At 30.1% G+C, this 27,727-nt stretch overlaps 1 protein-coding gene across 3 annotated transcripts in view; it reads right to left on the bottom strand.

Moving 5' to 3' along the window:
- Positions 1–27,727, bottom strand: part of LOC129988111 (cell adhesion molecule DSCAML1-like) — a 578,154-nt gene that overhangs the window by 338,330 nt on the left and 212,097 nt on the right. For all 3 annotated transcript variants that reach the window (XM_056096237.1, XM_056096239.1, XM_056096238.1), the window contains exon 4: positions 1,951–2,100. In XM_056096237.1, the coding sequence (XP_055952212.1) occupies positions 1,951–2,100 (150 nt within the window). The remainder of the gene's footprint in view (positions 1–1,950; positions 2,101–27,727) is intronic.

Below are 27,727 nucleotides of genomic sequence, written 5' to 3'. Positions count from 1 at the left end.
CTCTTTTGAAGACATGATTTATTTGTCTGGGCAACGCACGTGTGGTTCCTTATCTGAACTCACACTAATTGGCCAGATGACCGTACTAAAAACGAGGGTCCTCCATCTGGCAATCTGGGGGCACTTAACACTGTGGGAGTTCCGTTGATGATACAACTGGCCGGGAATGCCAGTTATCGAGAGTGGGAAAAAGAAATGTCACAGTGGTTACCAGGGTTTCAGGGCGATTGAGCTGAATTTTTACACCGGCAATACTGACAGAAGTTGTCACAAAAATTGAATGAAATCGTGCATGGCCTGAGTTAGCCAACTAAAGACCAACACTCATTTCAGATTATCGAAACCACACTATCTATACTCTGTTTCACCCTAACTTGGCAGTAGTGTATATTCTAGGCATGCCGAATCGCAGTCGTCGTCAGGGGAACAGGGTTACTTTAAAGTACAAAGTTACTAGAAATGCAGATCGCTGGCGAAACTTTATCTCGCAAATTTTTCGCCAAATAGTAAATATTTATTTACTTTATCATATTATCACTTTATCGGAGAATTAATTGTTTCCTTATTTTCATTATTTTTTCAATATTATTGACACATTATTTTAATAAATCATTAAAGTTATTTCATTTCGTTTCACCGTTTCTCAAAAGAAAACAATATATCTTTCAATATTCTGTAAAGCGTAGTTCGGTTAATGTTTTTCGAAAAGATATCTGTATCATCGTTCACATCTTTTTAAACTTTATCTAGTGTTGGGATCTCATTTCTGCGAAAAAAATGCATGGATTTTTCGCCAAATACAGAATAATGTAAAATCATCATATTTTACAAGACCTGAATGTTTATCTACTGAGCCTGGTCGCTTCTTTCCAGGGGTACTTAAAGGATGCCTTTATTTCTTTTTTCAAAAGGAAAACTGTTCATTGCGAAACATCTGTAAGATGCGAAACTTTATCAACGATTTGATTGATAGAATCTTAAGGGTCGAGAATAAACATTTAATATGTTTTTACATGTTGCACTTTTTGTTGGTTTCACTCGTCTTGAAGGGTGTGCACAGCGTAGTCGGTGAAAACACTTTCTCTTTTTCAAACATTTTAGAAGTGAATAGAAATGACGAATCGAATAAATATTCACCAAACAAAACTAATAACTACCAATGCGATTAATAGTATCAAAAATATCAGCTGCTAAAAAAGCGAGAATAAAAAAGTAAGAAGGATGATAATGGTTGCGAACTGAATGAAGTTGAGTTGGCGGAGACGTAAAACAAAAGCGCGCCAAATATTAGACCTTGAAGACCGGTTCTAGCCAAAGTGGAATTCATTATGTCAATCTTTTAGTTTTATTCGTTCGCTTTATTTACAAAATACTTAACATGTAAGCACTTCTAACTTGAGAATAATTTTAAATACATATTGATAAAAAAAGGATTTCTGTAATCTATGATATTATTTGATAAATTTCTGCGCATTTTAACTATTTTAAAGTCGGAATTGATGGGGAACTCTTTCCCAACGCGGAGCGTCACATTTTCTACCTTTTACAATACTGCCAAGTTAGGGTGAAACAGAGTATAACAGAGGATTCGGCTTAAATTGTTTGTCGTCCGTAACTTTGTCTTCAACATCTGTATTCGAATTTACTGAAAACTTATAGATTTGGTAGCACAACGACAAATGTTCACTCAATACGAATCGCACAGGAAAAAAAAAATGCAAAGCTTAATTATTACAGTTAAAATGAAATTTTGTCTTGAGTCTTCAGTAAGAGTTCTGTAGACGGTGAGTCGTTTGTCAATCTTTTGATATAACAACATTTAAAAAGGAGATTGATGCAAGAAAAATTAATAAGCTTTTTTTAAAAAAATCACAATCGATGATAAATAAGGTAATAAACCAAAAATTGACTTCACAAATGGAAAATGTGGTCAGTTCTACATGGACTCACCTGACACTATCAAGCGGCCGGCCGTCGCGCTCTCCACTATCTCGCCAGTGAGGCGGTTCCTCGTTTGGCATTTGTAGCTGCGATGCGAGAAGCTCGTCTCCACGTTCCGGATGTGGAGTGTGCCCCAGGGAAAAGTCAGGAATCGGCTGCCTGTAATAGAAGTCTAAGCTTTAAAGGTAATACAGAAAATGTCATTCAGCTCATACAAGTCTCTTCTGCTGAAACAAGGTTAGGAAGCTTCTTGTTCGTAAAAATGCTTTTTTTTAAAGTTCATTCCAATCTTGAATGACACGAGCATTTGTTATCCCAGAGCAATTATCCTCTCCCAACATTACAAGGTTAACCGACAACAATGTAATGGAGTACTTTATCTCGTTATATAACTTCAAGAAATATTCACTGCTCTACATTCTACAAATAAAGGTTTTTAAATCTTAAAACCCCTTGTTTTCCACCACTTAAATATGAATATAAAAAAGGGGCACTGCTGCAAGATTTACACTGGTTTCAATGTGGTTTATAGGCCTCTTCAATATAATTTTCAACCTTTAGTAGACAAAATGTATTTGTCAAATCGTAGCTTTGCCGCAAATACACTAATGTTGAGATAGCATTTCATACGATTTTCTGCCCTTCCCAATTGGCTAGAAAAGTATATACGATCAGCATATTGCAAACAGTCCTGACAATCAAGCTACGGTTTATTTATTATTTAAGTAGTATACTCAAAGAAGAATTTCAAAGGACCGTGCTTACTAAATATCATGCAAATGACATCCGTGTGAAAAAAGCGAGGTTATTACTTCAACAAGGAAAAAAATTATAATAATGCTAGCAGCTAAAATTATAAACACACTCGTAAAATAAATATGCATTTAAAAATTTCTTTATTTTTTCTAATATTTCATTTTGACATAAGCTATCTGAAAAATCTTCTAATGTTAGCTATCAATTATAATTTCATATATGTTCCGTCGTATTGTTACGCAGCGTTGTTTTAAAGCTCGAAAACTTTTTTTCAGAGAGAGGCAGCTGTTTTGGGACAACTATGTCTGTAAAATGATTTCAATTTGGAAAATAGAAAGAAAAAAAAATTAATATCTCAACCAGACAAACCAGTGATCGAACCTTGTTTAAAATTTTATAATTTTTATACGATATTTTGAAGATTCTTTGTTACAATTTTCAAAGCTCCGAAATTATTTTTCTTCACCATCATTTAATAATTTTTATAAGATAGATAGAAGATATAAGATAGAACATTTTATCTCATGTACTTGAAATACAGAAAACCAACATCGTATTGCATCTTTAAAAACAAATTTCTCTTGTAAGCATATGAAGAAACTTTAAATCTAGAAGCAGATAAAAAGAGTAACATAACAGATATATAGAAGTGTTGCACAGTGCAAGAGATTTTTAAATAAAAAAAAAATCCTGTACTCCTTTGCAGCTTCAATTCAGAGCACAAGATGAATTCCTGCTTAATGAAATAATGAAAGTTTCCAGAGACGTACAAATCTGAATGAGATTTCGCTCATACATTAGGCTTTAAAAGAATCTACTGCATGTACAGAATGATTAGAAATCCGATCTAAAAATTATTTGAGATATTAGGAAATATCAAACAAAAACGAAGTTGCATTGGGAAGTACGACTTAAAATGCCATCCCGGTGACCTACAGTTTATCAATAATTTTTTTCCTAGTACATTAAGTACGGATAGCATGCGCAAAAGAGAATATTGAAATGGCGTAAATTCCGCCCTCTTTCGAAGAATTTTCATCTCAAGACAAATATGCTCAAAAGTTTGGATACATTTGACAGGGTTTGCCAATGTATGCACCACTGCTGCGAATAAGACTAACTATGAGCAGTAGGAACTTAGAGCAGTTGTTGGGAATCTGGGCCTATCAATGAATCGTTCGTGTGTAAAAAAATCTATTGAATTGTATTAAAGTGCTGACCCTTCAATTTGTATGTTTCCCTCTGAACGGTAAAAGAATCAAGATGTCAAAACTGACTGTAAAATAAATATTTTAGCGGCCCATTTGAATAAGCACTTTGTTATATAGTTAATATTAACATTATTTCGCTATGAATTTAGTTGATAACAAACATTTATCAAACATTGTAGTCATTTGAATTGAAGATATTAATTTAAAGAAATCTGAGGACTTAATATGAAGAGATTTTCTCTTGTCAACTAATAATTATAATTTAAATTCAGTAATGTCTACTTTATCAAAAACAGATCTCGGCCGAAAATCATAATGTCATCATAAATAATATTTATGATAACAATAATTCGTTTAAAGTACCTATATAAAACACTAACGTACGTGGGCAGACATCTTACTTATTACTTATAGTCGAATGGCAATAATCCAAAGCAAATAGACCATCATACAAATGTCAGACTGTTTCATTGAATGTTTTAATAGCTGCATTGTACGAAGCGAATCGTTTAGATAACGAATGGAATTGCAAAATGTTATTAGAAATGTTCTGGAGAATGCTAGCAATGTCATCAAAATGCAGTCAGAGTGAAGAAAATTTTTAAAAAGTCAAGAAATAGGCTTCAAATAGAAAAATGGAATGGAGTGCAAAAACAGGTTTCACCGTCGCCAGCTAAATATTGGTTATGACTCACCTACAGATGTTGAGGCTCATATCTTCTAAAATAATTGTCTTACAAAAATAGTCTTTATATTATCTAAAGACTCAAAAAGTTACCATTTTGATGATATCGATTTCATTTACGGACAGCTTCTTCCCTTCATTTTGATTGCATTTTAAATTTAACTTGATACACTATTCGTAATAATATTTTTAAATGCTACGATGAAATTTAAGCTCATCTATTAAAACATTCAAGCGCGTGTGTTTACCAATCATTGACTCTGCAGCAGGATTTTTGCATTCCCACTTATTTCTTAATGTGTACACCTTTTCATTTGTAGTAACGGAATTAATAATTTTCAGACATATCAAATAACAAAGCGAAAAGTATTTGAAAAAAAATGTATTCTGTATTATTTATTTAACATTTTCAAAAGTCAATAATAGAGGCGAACAAAATGGCCTCCAAAGACGATTCATTGGAATTGTGGAATTTGAAACTTTTGTAGGGATTTATCGTATATTTATTATTTGGAAACTGAAGTGGGATTTTCTGAAATAACATTCAAAATTCATGTAAGAAAGTTCATAGGCCTCACAAATGTGTGCAATTTCATAATAAGCCAATCGCAGAGTGGAATTTGACTTTAGTGAACGTATGAGTAGAAGCGGTCAGTAATATCTGGAACTACGGAATACATTCAATGTTGAAAAAAATGAAAGAAGTTGAAGTATTCATTTAGAATAATTATCGTTATATGAGAGAATATGGAATACGTGTTTAAAAACAATAATAAACATAAAACAATAAAAAGCGCAATGATTTAAACATATCAAATTCGGTATGTGATTTTATGATTTCTAGTGTAGTTTCTTTTCAAATATTTGTTTCAAACGGGTTGGGAAAAACGCGTTTAGAAAACAAATTGGATTTTTGGATACTGTTAACCGTATCCCAGAAATGAAGGGACAAAAAGTTTGTAAATTCAAGTCATTGATTATATTTGGTATCTATTGCACACCGTTGTTCTGAAAATTAATGTTCGGGTAAAAACCTTTTTCAGAGAATATGCGAGACATTTTAGAGAGACCATTCCCCATATGCAGTACTGAGTGTAATAACTTCGTTCTGGTGAATTTCGTTCAAAATTGGATTGCAATTCGCTTTTTCGGAGTAGAGACCACATGCCAAATTTCATCTTTGTGTATTGTGGTGTGATCAAGATGACAAGTCATTGAAAACATGTTTTTATTTATTGCTTCAAGGTTTAAAATTTTCATTAACATCACAACATCGATCATTCCAATTTTGTATATTTTACAAATAAAAAAAGATTTTTTTAAAAATATATATATATACCCTTTTCTTGATTGGGTATGCGCCGCCCATCCTTATTATTAGGCATAAAAATATTCACAAGCTAAATCATGCTGTTATGACTTCCCCCGAAGCAAGCGAACCCATCCTCTTTGGCAAATCTCCTTTCTTCGGAATGGAATGCATAACCTCATGACAAAAGATATCAGCCTGAGAATGAGAGAACCAATAAAAAGCCAATTCTCCCGTCGGAATGTCGGACCACCCACCGGCTGGAGATTATGCATTGAGCCAAAAAGGAGCGGGGGAGCCTGTTTCTTGCATGAAAGAAAACAACACCAAAAAAGAAAAAAAAAAATACAACAGAAAGAAATAATAATAACAGTAAATAAATAAACTAAAGGAAAAGTGGTGAATCAAAATCGGTTCGGAATTGTTTTCGATGCGAATTACGCCGAGTGAGGGTGTCGATCTCGAAATGGGGGGAGTGGGGGTTATTTCTTCCAGAATAGAAGGGAGGGGAAGTATATGTTTTCTTGTCATGGACACGTGCCACAGACACAAGTCCGTAGCCCTAATGATGACAGGGTGTGGGTGAGGGGAGGATCGGAACAGGGAAAGAAAAGACATCTGACCAATCGATGCAGAGCATCCGTTCGCCATCAAAAGCGATGGAAAAGGCTCGTCAATAAAAGAAAACAACAACCTTAAAGCGATTAACGCATGACTCACCCGCGGCCCCATCAATCACGAACACCACTCAACTAAATATAAATACCATTTGTGCCAGAAAACCATCTCGAAATGGAACAAAACGTATTTTATATTGACACGTCTGGACGACGAGAGTTGATTAGTTTCTGCTCCTTTTTTTTCAGGTAGATAAAATAATCCCGATATTAAGGTCCAATTTGGGAAAAGGGTGGAAAGCAGCTTCCTGACAGATGGACCTCTGAAGCTACTTAGGAAATATAAATAAAAAATGCAAGCAATTATTTGATTCTTGTATTATGAAGAGGAAAAAAAGAAGAAAAAATAATTGATGAAATTATAGTAAATGTTCATTTTTTTTTCTCGTACACGAATTATAGAAAGTATTGGTATCCCTCTCTCAAAAAATTCCCTCCCTCGATCTAATGGATTTTAGATAAATCCATTAGATCGAGAAATTCGATTTAAAATTATGTATTTAATGATGTGATAGCTCGCAAATGGAAACAAGGGGGAAAAAATTTGGTAAATGACATTTACAATGAAATTATAAATTTCAAAAAAACAAACCAACCGTGGACGGAATCAATCTGTGCAAAATGTACCTGTTTCTTGGTGTGTTCGCAAACAAGATAACTCAAAAATGCAATGAACAGAAAAGACGAAATTTAATATATTTCTATCACAAGACTTGTAAGAATGGGACAAAAGTTGAGCCTAATCAGTTAAAAGGTTGACAACCTGTCTGTATATTTGTGTACATAGGAAAGCTTTGCGCTATTGTGTCCTGTCTATTTATACATATATGCAAACGAATACTCCACGGATGGTTCAAGACCAAATATTTATGAGAAAGATCAATATCAAGATATATATATATATATATATATACATATAAGTAATCAATGCGATTTAAATAATATTTCCTTCTTAAATATTTTAAGGATTTATAAAGGGAAAACCAAGAATTCTGTTACTATAAAATAAGAGAGAGAAATTTTGTCTCTGAGAAAATGTTTCACAAGACAGTGGAATGCGCCATTGCGTGGATGTTGTCCTTTTGACTATTTTAGTGACAAGAAAAAGAAGACAACGATTACGATGTAATAAAGCAAAACTTTCAACCTTCATTTGTTTTTTTGTTCTAAGGTTTTTTTTCCTATTACTGCTTACAAGAAAGTTGGAACCATTAATGATCAGGGCAATCATATCGAATTATTTACTTTGTAAAATGCGAGCAAACTGTTTGAGGTAATTAGTAAAGAATGAAGAAACGAAGTGAAAAATCTTATGCTCAAAAGTATCAAATGCTCAAGAAGCAAAAGTTAATCCAAGACCGTTTTACTTATATATCTGAGATGTGAGAACTAACGGATATAGTTAACACTTTTCTGCTGAACTTACAATGCATAGTATAAACGACAAAGAATGGAAAGGAGTAACATTAATCGAATTTTTAAAAAATAAGTCTAAAAATTTAATCGGAGAAACCGGTAGAGGAGTGCTCTGATTACATTTCATTTCACCAATCCCAAGTTCGCATATGCCCGATGCAGTCTTCAGAGAATGCAACTTTTCAGCAAATTCGTTTAAAAACTCTAAGAGAAAATTTAATCTTGGAATCGATTCCTCGCTCACTTAAAAGGAATATCAGAATTTTGCAGCACGGTAAAGCATTAAAAAGTTTTCTTTAAATTCTGAGACGAATCACGTTACTAGTAAAAAAAAATAATCTCGTCCTCAAAATCAAAAGTTAATCTCCTGCGGTATTTTGTAAAAATCCAATCAGAATAGGACCTCCATACATGCATAAAAAATCGCATGGAAATAATATTAGATTACCAAAAGTCCCCACATGTGTGGACCCTTAAAAAACTAAAATTAGCTTTTTAGCAAATCCTATTTAAAGGCTTTTTCAAAAAATTTAATTCTATAAAATATTTTTTTTCTTCAGATTTTGCACGAGGTCTGTTAAACATATTCAATAAATCTGAGCAAAATACCCTTATGGCTTTTCTCAAACGAATGACTTCTTTTCATTATTTCAAATGTTAGCTGTAACTATAGAAGAGAAATTAAGTTGCTTCTTTCGTGTCCAGCCAATTGATTAATAATAAATTGATGTCGATATGCATGATTGGTTAATTAGAAGAAAGATGCATTATTTAGTAGGCTTATCAAAAGATTAATTACCTTTATTTTTTTAGTTTTGCTGAAAAAGTTTTTTTTTAAGTTTGCGAAGTTTTTATGTGAGCATTTATCCAATTAGAGAATCACATGAAATGTTGCGACATAAAAGGGGTAAAATTGTTGAAATTCGAAAATTGGAAAAAAAAAAGTAATGCTTAAATCTGTGTTATTTGATATCATTCTTGATAAAAATTTGAAACTGTTATTCTTCATAAGAAATTAAATTATTCAGCATATTTTGGGAGGAAATAAAATCATAAGCAACAAAATTTCTTTAGGATGTTCGTGTTTGCATGCTTTAGGAAAAAGAAACATTTGGTGAATGATATGTTGAATGGCGATTTTAATTATGGAAGGTGAGCACTATACAAAAACCGGTTTTCAAATTCAATATTTCCAAAAAACCTGTTTTAGCCGGCTTTCGAAAAAATATTTTCAATTCAGTTGAAATATCAGTTTTATTAGAATTACAAAAAAAAAAAAAAAAAAACTGAAATCAATATCAAAGTCATAGTCAAAATATATATATAAAAAAAATTAAGGATTACATATACATATTACTTACACGAAATAACGAAAACTCAAACAAAAATATCAAATAACATTTATACTATTTACACTCATTTTAATTTTCTCTAAGAAAATAGGACTCTAAAAAGCATAAAATATCCCTTGAACGGTGGCTAAGTTGTTTTCTTACTTTCGACACAATATTGCCAGCAATTGTAAATACTCGTTTAAGCTACTGAGCTTGATTTTATAGTTTTCATGGCCTCAGTTTTTTTTTTGTTTTATTATTCATTGCCGCAAATAATGAAAATTCTGCTTTCATTGTCTTTGGATTTGTAAGTTTTTCTTCAGGGTCTTCAAGAAATTTATGGATTGATTTTTCCATGCCGTCTTTAAAAAAGCATTACTCTGACGAGTAGCTTCTTCGATTTGCTCTTCATCAGAACATAAGAATTTGAAAATATTCTAGACAATATCTTTCCAGATAACTTAATAATTTCGGTTTTTAAAGCCAAAGAAGCCCACTCGATTTCTTCGCTGAACTGGAAATGTTTCGTGGATTTTGCAAACACAATAAAACAGTTGCGAATTCTACTTGTCTTCTTTCTTGAATTCATTCTTCTAAAGCATATAATAATTTCAAACTTATTGCAATATATACATTTTTTAGTTCATTTAGCAGAAATTCAAATTTAACTTATTAATAAATTTGCATCTCGTCATCCTAATTCTTCAGCTGCTAGACAAATTGGTCCCAAGACCGGTTTTCTTAATTTAAAGACTGATTTTCAAATGTCATAAATTTACTTTAAAAAACCATCAAACTTTAGTGAGCACAGACTTTCAGTTTCGCACATTTTTTCCCATTTGAGAAAGTCTGGACGAATGGCTTTGAACTTCAATCATGTAAAAAATAAACTTGAACTCGTATCCTGTTTTGAAAATGCGGTCATGAGAGCATTTAAGAACTGAGTGGAAATGGATAGAGAGAAGCACTCGCACTTTTCACAAAACATAGATAAAGATTTATTTGATTTGGACAATATTTATTTACCTTTAAGAAAATAAATATTGTTATTGTTATAAATATATTCACCTACTATAAAAATAGTTGGTGAAGTTGGTAAAATATAGAGTTTATTGTAAAAAATCTCAATTTTTTTATTATAAAATGCAGAGTTTACAAGCAGATAATATAAAAATTACAGACTATGAGTGAAAGTCTTATTAAAACTTTGTATTAAATTTGAAGGTAATTCTACAAACATTCAAGGAAATATGAGCATATTCAGTAAATAAATTGTAATTGCATATGCGCAAAATATTATATAATTTCCTTTTCAAAATTTTAAAGCCAGATATACGGATGGCAGTTCATAAAAAAAGTTTTAATTGGTAATTCACTAAGATTCAGAAAAATAATAGTGATGCATTGATCTCAAAAAATATTTAATTTTGCAGGTGTTTTCGACGTAAAGTTAAAAAATAAAGGGCTATCTACAAATTTTAATTCTTTAAATTTCATTCTTCGAATATAACACTGAAAGGAAAGTTTTCGAGTTAAATTAATTATAAGAAGTGGAATTCATAAAAGTTTGTTATATATCGCAATCTCGATTGGAGTGTCTAACTCCAACAGGTTGCCAATTTCACTTGGTCTAGTATATTTGGTGAAGGCAATAAGTAACATGCTTAATACGCAGAGAAAAGGCTATCTTCTATTACTCAAGACATGGTAGAAGTCTAATTTAGCTTCAATATATGTGAATTAAATTTTCCTTATACCACCTTCATGGAGAATTGGGCCTCATTTGTGTTTTGCTTGCAAAGAAATAAGGGATATATTCGCCAATCTAATCGTAGCTAGCAATTTGTTCCTAAATTGTACATCAAACTCTCGGTTTTTGGAATGATGAATGAATCGAATTACTTTTTTCCTCGATTCATTAAAAATGTTAAGTAATAACAATCAAAGCAGTAATCAATTAAGTAATAAAAATCTTATATAAGAAATTAAAATTAATTCTTCTTTAAATTAAAAAATATTTTTTTCTTCTTTAACTAAAAAATAAAAATTAAATCTAGCTTAACTTTAACATTAAAAACTAAATATTTCATAAAAAATTAAAATTTAATGGAATGTCATCAATAGAAAATATTCATAAAAACAACTGTTACGACAAAAATAAAAAAATTAAAAAAATGCAGCAGCAAAAAGAATTGAATATCATAAAGATAAAAAAAAAATTCTATTTTACGAAAAACGCAACACCAATAATAAAAAAAAAGAAAAGAAGAAAAATTCTAAGAAAAACTAAAACGCCCTTATTTGTTAAAAATAAAAACAAAAAAATAATTCTAAACATCATTTCTGACTCACACACAACTTGATGCCTCTCAGAAAATTATAATTTTTTTTGAAAACGATGTCGTTTCCCTACAACGCTAATGAACGTGGCTCGAAAATCGCTTTTATTACTTATTGCCGAATGGCAACTGCGAAATATAAACAAAATCACTAAATCAAAGTTTCAGGCTATTCCATTGAATTTTTACATTCTGTGCTCTGTTCTCAATGGAGCTTAAATAGAGAAGCTTTGGGTTGAGCAGGAATTCCGTTAAGTTAGAGGGAACAAGATGTAAAGGATAAACGACTCAAACAGAAAATTTAATGAACGCTAAAATAGTTTTAATCATCAGCAGCTGGACATTCTTTTTGATTCTTAGCATTCTATATTAATAGATTAAAAAGTCAATAAAGTGGGTCGCCAAAGTCGGTTGGTCTAAATTTAACCATTAATGTTTTATTTAATTAATTTAATTTCGTTTAATTCTATGTCATTATAATGATTTTGTAAAATAGAAACATTCTTCAAACTATCTATAATTTGTCGATGCATTGATAAAAATACAAGCGAAAGCTCAAAAATATAAGTGAAAATGAGAGAAAATTCTTTAACTCAAATTCATCGTATTTTATTAATTGAATTCTTACGGAAGAGCATCAGCACCCATTTCTGGGACATATGCGCAAAATCATTTCGATCCCAAATTGTAAGCAGGTTAACCGGCATCGATTCTCCCAACGTAAAAAAGGTGCCTTCAATATATGACTACATTTCCGAGTGTTTAATAGATATAAATGAGATTTATCGGATCTGAACTAGGGTCGTAATCCACTGGAACACTTGCGACATTTCTTTTGCTTATCTTCACACTTAGTCATAGCAGTCCGCCTTCAGTGAAAACAGGATTTCCCATTGTTCACATAATTTCTGCTCTAATCTGAGTAATCGTTGTCCTCTGAATCAGTCAAGATTCTACAACTCATAGCAACTTCAAGTTTGTTGTTTTTGAAAGAAATTCCAAAAAGACGGGCGGTATGGTCAGAAACGCCTCAAGCGTGTGGCTGCTGGTTGCAAACAATTTCCCCTAGAGTATTCAAGTAGAACATTGAATTTATTTTAATGATTGGATTTAGGGTAAGAGAAAGAATCAAATACAGATCTGTTTTTCCAATTCCAAAAGAAGAACCCTCTCATCTTGCCATTCCTCCCCTCGCAGCCACATCTTCTTTTTGAAAGTCAATTGAGAAATAATTTATTGTACGTATCATCGAGTGTAAAATGCGAAGCCTCAGTTAAAGCGGAAAGATTAATTATCCGAAGACTGATATATAAATAACCGAAGACGGTCACTGCAACCGCTAACGTCCCTCATAAATTCAGGCAGCGGACTTTTAAATATAAATCACTCTTTCGCTCCCCGTTTCCACTCCATACAGGGCAACAGAATTGGGAACGATATTAAGAGTTTATGTAAGGTAGGGAAAAAACGCTGCGTATTAATATGGAGAAAAGAAAGAAGAAAAAATTGAACGCAAAGGAAAATAATAATAATAGAGTTGAGCTGGAGAATGCTGGCAATCAATCACCCATTTAGAGAAGAAGGGAGCTTTTGGCAGTGATGGCTGAGCGGATTTGAATGGCACGATGGTTTAGACCCTCGCTCGAAGGAAGACCAGGGCCATCTGTTACGGAAGAGACAGCCTCCAGGCTCCATCAAAAAGCAATAGCATCGGAGGCAAAATGCGATTTCAGTCGCGAGACAGAAGGGACGCGCTGCACTTAATGCGCGTCTGGAGATGGTATTTGATGTGTGTTTGCTTTCTCCGGCGTCATCTCCTCTGACAGAGGTTTCCGGATGGAATTCCCCGTCGGAGAATTAGGAATTTTAATGAGCTTTTTTTGCGTTGAGGGAAGGAATCTCCCAGTTGGGCGGAGGGTTTGAAATTTGCTTGCTTTGAAAATTATTTGGAAACCCGTTTGTCAGAGATGAAATTTGTAACTGCATGGAACGCACTAAATTGCACAGAAATTCCGATTATTCGGCATCAGACTGCCTGCCAGGAGGCTTCAGAGGCGTCAAGCACATTGTTCAGTTTAAAGCAGATAAGGCAGCTGAACTTAAATATTTCAAATATGAGATGTTAAACCTTCGAAAAAGCTCCGATGAAAAGCTAATGTGGACCAAGCGATAATATTTTAGAAAAGGAGTAAATTATAATTTTCTCAGATCAATAATTTAAGCAGGACACTTCAGAATTAATATTCCGTGACAATAAAAAGAAACAGAATCAAAAATGGAAAGAAGAATGGCCTTTTATTTGAACCAAATATTTTTTAGACACTGTGTCATTGTAGGACTTTCGGCAAGGCTTTTGAGCAAAGAATGCAGTTAAGCATTTGGAACGAGTGAGCATGAAAAAAATACTGAGGAAATACTGAGAGGTTTAGAATGGGAAGGAGAGCCGTAGTGCTGGAAGGTACACGATGGTCAAAAGCAATGCAAAGAAAGTAATTCCAGAACTCTTCAAAATAGAACTTTATTCCTCAATGAATTTATGACTGTAAATATTAGAAAAAAAATAGAATTTTCTGAAAGTATTAAAATGTATTATGATCAGCAAGAATACTAAAAGATTTAAAATGTCAACCTCTAGCACACCAGAAAGTAATTAAAAAGTCGATTGTCGAATCTTTACAAACTTAAAAAACAAGTCAATTTCTACAAACCTATCTGAAAAGCATTTGGAACGACTGTTCTTATATTCTTTATTATATTAAAATGTCTTGTTCCAAATTTGTTAAACATTTTTACTGATGAAGAACATTTTTCTACATCTGTTTTCAAATTATTGTATGTTGACGCAATAGGCCAAACAGTGTTTTCAGCTGCAGATCAAAATATTGTAGATTTTTCTGTGTTTGATTTAATATACAACAATGGTATATTTTTAGATTAGGTTTTTATAAAAAAAATATTGTACTACAAAAATCAATACTAATATTATGCATTTTGCTCGATCGATTCGGCTGTGTTTTTTAAGTTTCTTCATCGCAATAGCCTGGCGTTTTCTTCGTATGACTTCGACTTGATTAGATTTAATTGTATAGCAGTGGTGTGAAAATTAAAAATTAACTAATATATTGATTTCTCTTACAAAATCTAAATAGAGGAGACAAAACTTTCCATACACACATATACTAAATATTCTATAAACTTTCTTCATTTCAGTGACAATTGACAATCCCCTCGAGATGTACTTTATTGCAAGTGAAACTCGAACTTAGGATGTGTGTTTTCTTGACGAAGTTTAAGATATTGGGAAATTAGCCTCTTGCTTTAACTTTTCTTTATCTCAATTATTAGCTCTCAGTATTTTATAGAATTTATGACGACAGTCAGATCTTTTGGCAAGCATTTTGCAGATGGATGACATTTTTCGATTTTAAGGACGAAACCCTACCGGAACTTAAATCTAGCAAAGATTATACCATAAATTTGCCATTTGACAAAACCATAAATTTGTTTTGTAGCTCATTAAAGCCAATATTTCAGGTTTGTCAGTTCAAAGATTCAAACTGCTCTCTTCAGTTTTTTAAAACTGCTTTTTTCGTTTTTCAAAAATGTGTGAATACCCTCTACTATAAATTGATACATAGCTTTGTTAGACAAATAACGGAGTGATAGACAACCATGCAGTTTTACTTGAAGCGGTACCTGAGTTCTCCAAGTCAACCTGAGTCAACCAAGACAGATTTCAGGTCATCTAAGGCGACAGTTCTATTGCAAGTTTATAGTTTGATATTAGGTAAAAGAATTTGTAATTTCCTTTATTAGAGGAAACGTAATGTATACGTTACGGTAAATCTGACAACTGTTGATTATGTATAATTATAGCTGATTATTCATAATCACTAGTAGTGATCATTATTAAGTTTAGTGGCGATTGTGCCATATTCACCGGTAATAATGCATAATCACTAGATGAATCACATTTATCGTAAGATATAATCTTTTTAGGAAAAGTTTATATTTCAAAATCTATTATCTTAAAATTCCCACTTTTTGAAAACAATCATAAAAGAAATGACTGCTTAGTAAAAGAAATGGTTTCAGATAGGTACTTAGTTCACAATATTTCAGGAAATTATGTTGTTATTCATACTTTTGAGAAGATGCCTCAAAATGAAATGCTACTTGAAAAGGCAATGATACGGCAGAGAAATTTTTAAATAACTGATAGCTGATACCTGAAGTCCTAAACTGAAACAATAAAAGTAAAATTTTAAAGAACATCTTACGCTATTAAGGCTAAGTTTTGTTCTAGAATTTTTTGACAGTTATAGCAAATGCATTTTATTTAGTTAGGTGAAAGAAAACTTGCGCGATGTTGAAAGTAGCGATAGTTTATGAAACTAACCATTACGAGCGCGATGAAAATTTGGATTTAAAACTTGAACAGCAAACAAAAGTAAGCAATACATCTTTAAACTTTCTAGGTAAAATTATATAGTTAGAATGAAGGTTATAAAAATATTGACAACGTAACAATTTGTTAAAGGATGGTGACTGCACTAGAAATTAAAAAAAAGGCATTAGATAGGTTTCTATTCAAACTAATCTAATTGCAATTTTTTTTAACTGTGCTTATTTAAATAAAAAGAAAATAATTTTTTTCCAAGAAATATTTCATTTCAAACACGGGCACAGTTGTAATTAGGGACCATACATTCTATTACATTTTTTTTTTTTTTTTTTTTTTTTTGCTACCGATAATTTGTAAAGCGTTTTAAATAGAACCAGCAAATGACCCAAATTTTTTTAAGCTACGTATATAAAATAAAAATGCTGCTAGTAAAACATTTTATTTTTTACTTATCAAAAATGTCTGATAATATACTGTGATCTTGGCATAAAAAATGCAAAAAAATTAACAATTTTACAACAAAATATATCAAATACATATAAATGAATAATTTTTAATGAAACTTAATATAAAATGTGAAATATATTTACTATCATGTTTTAGAAATTAAACACAAAAGAAATATAAATTTTGTTTTCATCATCAAAATTTTATTTTCTAAATGTAATCTAATATTCGAACAAAATAATATCGCCCCAGTAAAAAAAAACATCCTATTCAAAATTTTCCGATTTAATAATTATTCAAATAGAATTGCAAACTATTGGAATATATTTAACCTTTATATTTTCTTGTTTAAATAATTTTAGTTCTTGTTTAAAAATGTTATAAGTTCATTTTTCTTTCAGATTATCATGTTGGGGAGTCAATCCTCTGTGCATCAGATTTGAAAATTTCTGGAAGAGAAATTGAATTATAGAAGTAAAAAAAAATCGATAAATAGTAATAAAAAATTACATATTTTGTATAATTTTCTTACTAAAACAATTCTGCGTAGCTAATTTTTAAGGGTTAAAAAGATTTAATTAATTGTTAAAGAAATGTATTTTAAAAAATTAGAAATAGTATGCAATTTGCAAATGTTTAATGAAGCTAAATTTTTATTTACTTTTGAACAATTAGTCTCTAACATTTTTCTTGAACAAAATCTCTCAAACAATTTTAAACTAATGTTCAGATTTATTATAGAGATGATAAATATTTCTTCAAGAACAGCAGACATAAAAATTAGCCGTGTTGAATAGTTCCGAATGCTATTTTTTGCTCGACACTTTTTTCAATTAATTCCCCTTCGTTGTCATCATCATTTTCGTGTTTATTTCAAGTCCAGTGGAATATCATAGTCTTAAGAAATCGGTTTTAATAAAGTGTAAAATCAGCTCTCACTCAGTGCCATCATTTATTTGTACTGACGAAACGAGTAGTATCAATGATGCTTTTATATTTTCGATTCCTCTTTGCTCTTCATCATTCTGTTTTTTCCTTATTCTTTTATTTTTTTAAAGAAATTTCATATAAAAACTCTGGATTTATTTTAATGTGTAAAATATAATTCTCCCATTCTTTGTCTAATATGTTTACACATGATCGATGATTTACTAAATTTTTAAGTATTCGGCATATTTACTTTCAGGGATTAAATGCTTAAAAATTTGTTTCTAATAATAGACTTTCAAATTTTTAACAGCCTCTCGGTTCACGGCTTGTAATTTAACTTTCGTGTTGGGGGAAAGAAAATAAGCCTATCTTTAACCAATGTTCGCTCAAACGAATTTGGATACATCATGCCAATGTCTATGAGAAAAAACATTTTTATTTCAGTATCTTCTTATCAATATTAGTTAATCTTTAATTTTTCATTGAGATTTCTATATCATTTGTTAATTTGTATTTTTCTTTCGTATACCTAAATATTTCCGTTTAGGGGATACACTTATTATGAGAAATCTGAAGCTTAATTGAAGGCAAAGTGCAAATTTCGTTTAGGGAGAAAAATAAAACATACTGGCATTCTATTTCTATTGAATTCGAAGTGTCTGTGTAGTTGAGCTTTTTTTATACTGCTGCCACTGTTATGCTTTTTTGTTCTTAAATTATCCTTGTTAGCTCATTAAGTTATAAACAAAACAATTTCAGTATCTCGAAATTAAAAAAAAATTAAATCAATATTTAAGTTTTTTTATTCAAATTTCGCGTTTTAACAATCAAATCACAAAAATGTGAAGATATTTTTTTATTATTATTAACAAGCCATTCAAATAGTGTAAGATAAGACTAAATTATCTGCAACTGTATTCATAACTGCGAACTTCATATAAATACGTTCATTTGGCCTTATTTCATTTATCGAATATTTCAATCAGAGAAAAAACGTCAGCTGTTTTGGAAAGGCCACTTGAATCTAGTGATTAGATAAATCATAATATCTAAACTGAATGATAAGAGCCGGGAATAAATTTCATTAAAAGTAAAGTTGCTAAGCGGAGAAATAGGATCCAATAAACATTTAGCAGTGGTAAAAGGTGCCATGAATAGAATAACAAGCTATTAATTTGATATTTTGATTACGTCTTAAGATTGGATTGAATTTATTTCTTTAAAATTTTAAATTGTAAAATAAATAAGAAACAAGACTTGAAACTTTTTTTTTTATCTTCTTTCATAAAACTCGTTAGAACTGCACTGAATTATTCGCTGAGGATACAGCTGTATTATGCAAATTGAACCAATTTGAAAAACTTTTACAGCCAAAGAGATAAAATTTAATTCACTATTTGGTTTAATTGCTGACAGCATTTGATATTGACTAAATATTCGAACAATTTCTCTGCGGTTTCATAAGCGTACTGAATTTCAGAACAGAAAAAGATTAAATTTTTTAAAAATTCGAAATATTTTCTTACGTGGTGTTTATTATCAATTTCTCTTTTAATTTTTAAAAAATTAAAAGAGAAATCGAAAAAGAGAGAACATTTTGATCTCGTTATCTTCATTTAATTTCAAAGTAGTACTTTTAAATTTTTAAGAAACTAATTTCAGTCAATTTATAAATGATTCAGCACAAAATCAAAGGCTTTTCTAGAATTCTACTCACATTTTCTCATGCTTTCAATGATTCTGACATCGAGTGCTGAATTATTTTCTTAGATTTAATTCGAGGTACAATAGGATTCGAATTCTCGAAATACATTTTCTATGTAAGAACCTATCTTAAAAGTGTCTGTGTAAACTTATCGCCGTTAAATCTAAAACTCCATTAAATTATAATCATATTAATCAGTTATAAGTAAATTTTATATTGGCAAATGCGGACTCAAAAGAGTCTCATTCGTTGACAAAAAAATTCAATAATTTAAAAATTATGTTCTTGAACTAGATTTCTACATTCCACAAATTTCAAAATTTGTTGTTGGTGACGGACATTTTTTAATTTAAATTCAATTTCCGATATTAAATCAAAGTTTTCTATACATAAAATTTCAGAAAAAAGAATGTGACATGATATTATAGTTCTTCTGAAATAGATCTTGAATTTTTTCACTTATGAGTCAAAGTTGAAGTAATTCTAATAATAAAGAAACTACTAATCAGTGATGGATTGTTTAGTAATTTAATATTGTCCAACAAAAATTAAAAAAAAAACACTCGCAGATTACTAAACGGAGCCTTATAACGTAAGCATGTATAATATATAACTTAAATCTTTGATATTGCAGAAGATTTAAAATTGCATATATATATTTAAAATTACAGCACATTCACCTGCTAAATTACCTGTATTAATTTACTAATGTCGACCAATTTAATTTAGTTTTCGATCTGTTTAATTATTGCTAAACTGGACCAGGAACTGCTACAAAAGATTAATTTGGAAAATAGAAAAAAAAATGTGCACACAAATTTATTACTGTTTGGACAAAATGAAACTGTATTGAATGTTTTGAGGCTTATGAAGTTAGGTCGTTATATTTAACTATTTAAAAGGTAATAGGCAGACTTACTTTCTTGCTGAAATGAGTTATATAATTTTCTTTAAAGTTAAATTTAAATTACAATAATTTCACATTACTAAGCTAATTATAAAGAATCTATTTTTCTGTGATTTTTTTTAGTTCTTTGTTTTTGTGTTAAAGCTATTAGTTGATTACAGTGCACCAGCCAGATTAAATTGCAAAAATGTAGTATAAAAGCTTGTTATTATACATGTGCGAAAATCACTGTTAACCTTTTTACACTTATAATTGTTGAATATTTATATCAAAGAAAATGTAATTAAAAAATTATAAAAATCATAAATACTTATTTCAGAAAATTATAATACAGAATTGAAGACCCTATTAATTATTGCGGACGTTTTTGCTTTGAAACTAAGAACAATTACCTACTATCTTAAGAAATATATAAATCCATGCATCTAAAAAATGACAAAAAAAAAAAAAAAAAACTTTATTGCAGTCATTTAAATATTTCATTTACAAATAAATAAATAAATAAAGATTGCATATTAAATAGAATTCTGCTATGAAATTATTATATAAAGATTATATTATTATAATAATATTATTATTATATAATCATAAACCATATAATATCTAAAAATATAAAATTCTTGGCGCTATACACAAACAATGATATTTCACCCATTACAGTTATATATTATTCTAATGGTTTATTTTTTATAATGGCATTTATTAATTCATGAAAAAATATTAACACATTTAATCTAGTTATCGCATAAACGGATAACATCAATATAGGATCAGCTTCGGATTTCTTAACTATTAAAATAAGATCTGTCATTTGTTTCTGAAACAAAGAGTTAAAATATTCATAACTTCAGCAATTATGAAAATCTTATTATGAAATTATGAAAATTAAATTGAAATGAATTGAATGAATGAATTGAAATGAAATGAAATGAATTGAAATGAAAATTAAAATGAAATTATGAAAATCTAAACAGTTCAAGAGAATATCATATAACAAATATAATCCTGAAATAAGAGCTACAATATGTTTCAAATCATACAGGAAGAAGAGAAGTTCGTCAGATATAAATTCTCTAATTGCATTTTTAGAGTTTATTCTTGGTTAAAGCAATTACATAGATGCTCTGATCTTTTTCGACAAAAGAAAAATTGTAAACTGGAAAATTTGAAAAAAAATTTTGCAATTTAATAAGAAAAGAAAGCAGATTTGATATGCATTTCAAGGATAAAAACTACGATATATATCGTAGCAGATAATATTTAGAAGTATTATTTTTTTTCAAAAATTTGTGAAAATGAGAGTAAAATCACTCAACTACTGAACTATCAATAAGAAGATTTTTTTAACCTTAAAATAATATAAAAACTGATGGAGCAAAAATCATTTTAATGGGAAAACATTTTAAGAAATGATCGCTACAAACTCCAAAATTCGTTTCTGTCAAACTGCAGTAAAAGTTTTAAAAAAATTCTTATGGAAATATTTCTATCTTCCTAAGTACATTTGTACTAATTTGGTTCTATTGATTCAAAATGTTAGTCAGTAATACGCAAACGGGCAATCAGACAAGAAACATATTAATTTCCTTTTTTCAGTCGAAGTAACTGCACAATTTATATTAAAAACAAATAGCTTCTCAAAGAAAAGTCATCATAACAACATATAAAAAATGTTCATAAAATAATTGGGAAAGTTTTTAATTAAACTGGTTCTGAAAGTTTATGATACATCAATAATTGAATCACCTCAAGATAGACTTAAATATGGAATTTCAACTGTTGATTCTTTGAAAAGTTTCCTGCATTTGAAATATATATATATATATATATATATATATATATATATATATATATATATAACATTGTCATATTGTCAGATTCTTGGAAGTCTCTTTAAAGCAATTAGATATAAAGTGAATTTTGATGAGTCAATTACTACGGTTTAAATTATAATTTCAAATACTCTCACAAATTTTAACGATATATTTATCAGTAATAACTGTATATTTAGTAATAATAATGATTGGTTATTATTTATTTTTTACACTTATTTAATCTGTATCGATAATTAAGACTATAATTAAGAAATGGATTTTTTTCAAAATACATTTTACATAACGCTGTCGCCCTGGGTGCATTTTATATAAGCGCACCTCATCAACCATATGTCTCCAAACTATTTTGGTTAACGGCAAATTTAGCAGCTTTAGTAAGGGTTGTATTAATGAACATAAAAGGTTAATTACTCTCATAACCATCCGGAACAATTTTATCAATACTTGTGAGAAGAAGGTGAAAGATTTCACTATGGTAGAAGAAATATTCATATGATTATACAAAACAACTTTTTAAAATTTTTGCATTTCTTTATATTTTCTCACATTTTTTTTTACTAATTAGTTTTTTTTTATTAAGGTGAAGTTGTTTTAATTTAACGCCTGCACTCTAAGCATAATTCTAATTCTAATATAAATGATGCTACAGTCATATCTTACAAAAAAAAAAAAAAAAGACCGAAAAACCGCTTTATTTTCTCGTATGCAAAGTATTGAGAGAGTATTGCATTTCTTAATAAATTCGAGCTCCAGATTTTGACGAATCTCCACTTTTTAGACTTCCCTCAGTTTAAAAACCACATTTTTGAAAAATGTCTGTCTGTTCATCCGTCTGTTGGTCTATGACAAAGACAACTCGAAAACGCTCCGAGCTAAACGGGTAATGGTTGATGCATGGCTTTTACACCAAATTTGTAGATTTCTAAGACATTCTGATCAAACTTTATTTAGAGTCTGTCTAAATCTGAGTTTAACAAACTCTGCTTAGAGTTTGTTAAGCTTTCTAAGTCTATCTGTACAGGTATTCAAATATAAGCTACCTAAGGAAGATAGTTACATATATAATATTCTGCACACAGATGACATGGTAGGCACCCGTCCAATTTTGAGTCAACTCCAACAAGGGATTGGACGTCCGTCGATCCGTTGCTTTCAGAAGAATTAAAGGCCCGACCTTCTATAAATCAAATTCGGTGTGTGGTTTCGTGACAGCGGCTGTTGTTACGCGTCGAATTTTGGTTTCAATCGGTTCAGAAAAAAATTCATTTAAAATACAAAAGAGTACATGAGAAACGCTTGAGTACACCACTCTTGCTGATTATTATTAGTTAACGAAATACACATCTCTCAGACCACAAAACGCGTGTTTGCCTTTGAAACAAAACTGTAACAGGACAGCTAGATTGTATTAAAAATGATATATTGTAATTTGTTCAGAATTAAATTTATCGATTGAAACAGCCTAAAATATAATTCTGCATGTCATTTCTCCAATTGAAAGCATATGATATTCTCGACGGTTTAAAAATAAACTGTTTGATCACGATTAGAATGTATCAATATTCCTTGGAAAATCACATTTTTTTCAATCCACTTATACTTGCGAATAAAGTCAACAAAGAAGGAGATTTTTGTTGCTATTTAGACAAACAGAATTCCAATTAAACTTGCATCGGCTTCTCCAAAGAAGAAATTTGATATTTAAATAAGATAATTTTCATTTACTTGCTGCTGGAAAGTATTTAACATGAAGTTACCAATTATTATTTAGTAGTATTTATATAAAGGAATAAATGCTACAAATTTCGCCAAATAGCAGTCCTTCTGCTAAATGACAAGAATTCTCTTTCGTTTCGAGTCGAAATGAAGGCTTCTCCTGATTTGTCTATGAATAGTTCAATTATGTACTTTCATGAAATTTATGGAAGCTATTTTAGAGTGCATTTAATTGATAGTTTTCCCTATTGGCTCTTGACGTCTAAGTTAAAAGAAAAGAGGAGTCATAAATCTTATATCAATACCTGAAAAGATAAATACGTATGGGGGAAAATGAATCAAAGAAACTTTCCAGCTTTTAGAATTTCCGTTTCACGCACCTATTCATAACGAAAAAGGCGACTGTCACTTTTTTAATTTTATGTCTTTTTCAAAATAATCATAAAAAATGGGCAAATAATGACTTTGTATGTAAGTTTTTTTTAATAGAAAGAATAGATAATTTGTTTTTATATTCATGATATGTGCTTTAAACTTTTTCGTTCTGAAATGGTTCAGAACCAGAGGATTTAATGGTTATTTTCATAAGAATAGTAAATAGATCCTATTTAGTGATGTGTTCAGACAAAAATATGTGTGACATTTAATGTCTTTCTAAATGTCACATGATTTGCGCAGGTTAGTTTTAAAAAATCGAAGAAAAAATGAGGCAACTTCCATGTGATTACGATATTTGTGAAAATGACAGCTGAAAATTTCAAAAAATGGAATACAGTATATTTTAATGTTGATTCTACATTTATTTCAAAATAAATGCAATAAATTGACAGCACCGACAGCCTAACTATTATGTGCTTAGGCAGACAAAATCTCACGTTGGTCTACAAACATGTGACTAAATATCAACGAAAAAAATTCACAATGGCGATACCCGCTACTGTCCCTTGTCTCGCTTGTTCGATGAATCATGGACTCATCTCACTATCTATGGTGTTTTAATATTTCTTATAACCAATTTTAGGCAAACAATGTTTAAATTTAAACGTTCAAAACAAACAATTACCCAATCCCAATAATAAATAACAGGTCTTTTTAAATTGATAATAAAATGTGATGGTTTACTTTTTGTCTCCAGAAGCATTGACAAAATCTTTTAATTCAGGAGTGGAGAAGGCTATGTTTTATGTCATCTAAAGTCTATGGTAGAATTTTATTAAAGTTTCCTATTATCAAATTCTTGTCTTTCTAAATAGCCCTTCTACTTCAATTTGTATTGGCACACTTAATGTTCTTTGCGAATACTCTTTTAAATATTCCTTCTTTGAAAATAGTGGTAGAGGCATTAAACTAAAAGTTTGAATTATGGCATATAAGAACTAAAAATTTTGACAGTGTATGTAATAACAGTAGTGATTTGAATATTAATGGAACATTAGAAGTAAAATATCTTCTTGAGTTTTGATTCATTGAAATATTTTATCTTTAAAGTGTCTATCGATTGTTCCAGGCTTGGTGGCAAGGGAAAAATATTCTATTCCTTAGGAAAAATATTCTATTTTCAGTCTTCTATTTCAAATTGAAGTCTTTCGGTTCTTTTTAATGCTGGATACCCTTAACTTGCCATTTGTTTTGTGGTTGATTTCGCCATGGAGACCAGAGAGAAAAACAAAATGTATAGTAATAATTTTTCGCCAGTAAAGACTCGGGAATCCCAAGATCTAAGGAATTCTAATATCTAATAATCTAATATCTACATCTCTCTCTCTCTCTCTCTCTTTTTTTTGGCTAAAGCAGGCAAGTATGTATTACACAAGGCAAAACATTTGATTAATCTTGCATCATCAAGGCGCATACTCGTGATTCCAGTAACGAATTGGTCTATGAAATTGCTAGAATTTCTACTATAACTAGAAAACAATTTTGTAATCATATTATGGAATTTCATTTATCTATTCCAGCGAAGAATAATAAATATGCATTTTAAATTTAGTAAATAAAGCATACTTGTTGAAAAATAATGAGATATTTTTTGAACACTTTAAGAATGTTGCGTTATGATTTTTTTCTAACACTTGAATTCTTTATCTTGTTCTGCTGTTGGTAAGTCTGATTATATGTTTTAACCTGATTTTCAAATATTGTTTTGCAGAGATTGAACGATTGTTGTTTAAGTATTTTCAAATAATTGAGTTTGTGCGTTATTGCAAAAAGTAATTGAAATAATATACTTTATGTTATAGGTCCATATATCTATACTATAGGTTGAATAATATCTTTATTATAATATTTTTATGTTATAAGTATCGTAGAGTTATAAAGTAAAAGTTCCAATTACTTTTTGATTAGAACCCAGTGTTTTGCGCAAAGGCAAGTTTTTTTTTTTTTTTTTGGTATTAATGATATATTTTATCCTAAATTTGTACTTATTTAGATGCGGTTTTACTATTGGATAGAAGTAATAAGTAAGTACTGGATAGAAGTATGAATTTTTAAAGTAATATTATATTGTCTTTAAATATATTTTATTGCCTATGGTTTGTTTATGGCACTTTAATTGATTATTTCGAATTCTAGCATCTTGGTAATATTACATTTGTGTGTGTGATGGTTTTTTATTCATAATTATGCATTGGTGTATTTCATATATTAATGAGCTGTTTACTACATATTTACGAGGAATTGATCACTGAAATTTCACTGACCGATGATATATAAAATATTGTAATATTGAAAAAAAATTCGAACTCTTGATTATGATGCGATCATTTAAGTTTAGTAAAATATAACATATTCATCGTTACTCAGTACGAATCCCCCCCAATTTCAAATCTAATTAATTTTAAAAGAAAAAAAACATTCTATGTTTATATTTATTATTAGATTATTTGTGCTATGTTACTTTTTAGTTTAGGTTGTGCACATTTTTAATGAAGCAAAATTTTAACTTAAGTATTAATAAGCATTATTGCTTATAAAGTATAGTAGCAATAAAACATTTGCCTCTATAATGCATCTTGTTTTCAATGAGTACCGCGAAAAAATTAATTGCTTAATATTAAATGGGTCTTGATTATTAATATTAAATTTTGAAAAGTGTTTTGCCATAACAATCTTTGGAGGAAGTTAGGTAAGTGAAAAGAAAGACGGCTGAATTTTCTTTGAATATTTTATTTTTTCTAAACACTCGAAAAGAATTCCCTTGCAACCTTTAAATCGAAAATGAAATTCGCAAACAAACAGAATAATTTTTTATATATTCTCCCGGCACGTAGTTAAAAAAGCATCTCTAACCGTTACTCACGTTTAATTGCGACCGACACATATTTACTAGAATATTCCACATACATTATTTAAAAAGCTTTTCGAGATAATGAAATGCAAACAGATTGATTACTGATGGCTTTTTTTTTCAACGCCCAGGGTAGAACCAGGTTCTCATGCATCGAGGATATGTTTACTTTATACATTAAACTTTTCTTTTTCTACAATTGGATACAAATTTTGAATTATAGATAAACAATGTAGCGGAATTTTACATAGAGCGTTTTAAGAGGAGTGCTTTAACATTCTAGAATGAAGCGAAAATGATTTCATATTTAATAATATTAGCCATTATTAGATATAAAATAGCATAAAAATGAAAAGCATAAAAACGAATCTAATATCCGTAAGCGTTGCTTTTAATGGATAACAAATAATCGTTTAATCTATGGTAAAAAAAATAATTATATATTTATATTTATTTAAGACGGTCATTCATTTATTAAATGAACTTATTCATTTATTAAATAAAACTAAATTTCGACATTCTAGAGTTTAGCTTAGTTAAATGAACCTCCCGTTTTAAAGCAACACCAGAGCTATTTTGGAACTGACCTCGTAAGGTTGAATTTCTTTCAGATGACGAGGACGATGCGAGCTGGCACCTTCTTCCAAACTTCCACATCAGACCAGCGGGATGACGTTTGGCCCAGATTAGGGATTGCAATACCGGTATACCGGGATACCGAATACCGGTATTTTGAGCCATTTGTACAATTTTGTAATACCGGTATTCACAAGTTTAAATACCGGTTTTTCGGTATTTACTAGAAATTTTTTAAATTGTCTCCAC

This window comes from Argiope bruennichi, chromosome 10, assembly GCF_947563725.1.
Source record: "Argiope bruennichi chromosome 10, qqArgBrue1.1, whole genome shotgun sequence".
Lineage (NCBI taxonomy): Eukaryota > Metazoa > Arthropoda > Arachnida > Araneae > Araneidae > Argiope > Argiope bruennichi.
Note: the sequence above shows the minus strand (reverse complement) of the source record. Positions and strands in the feature narration are given on the sequence as shown.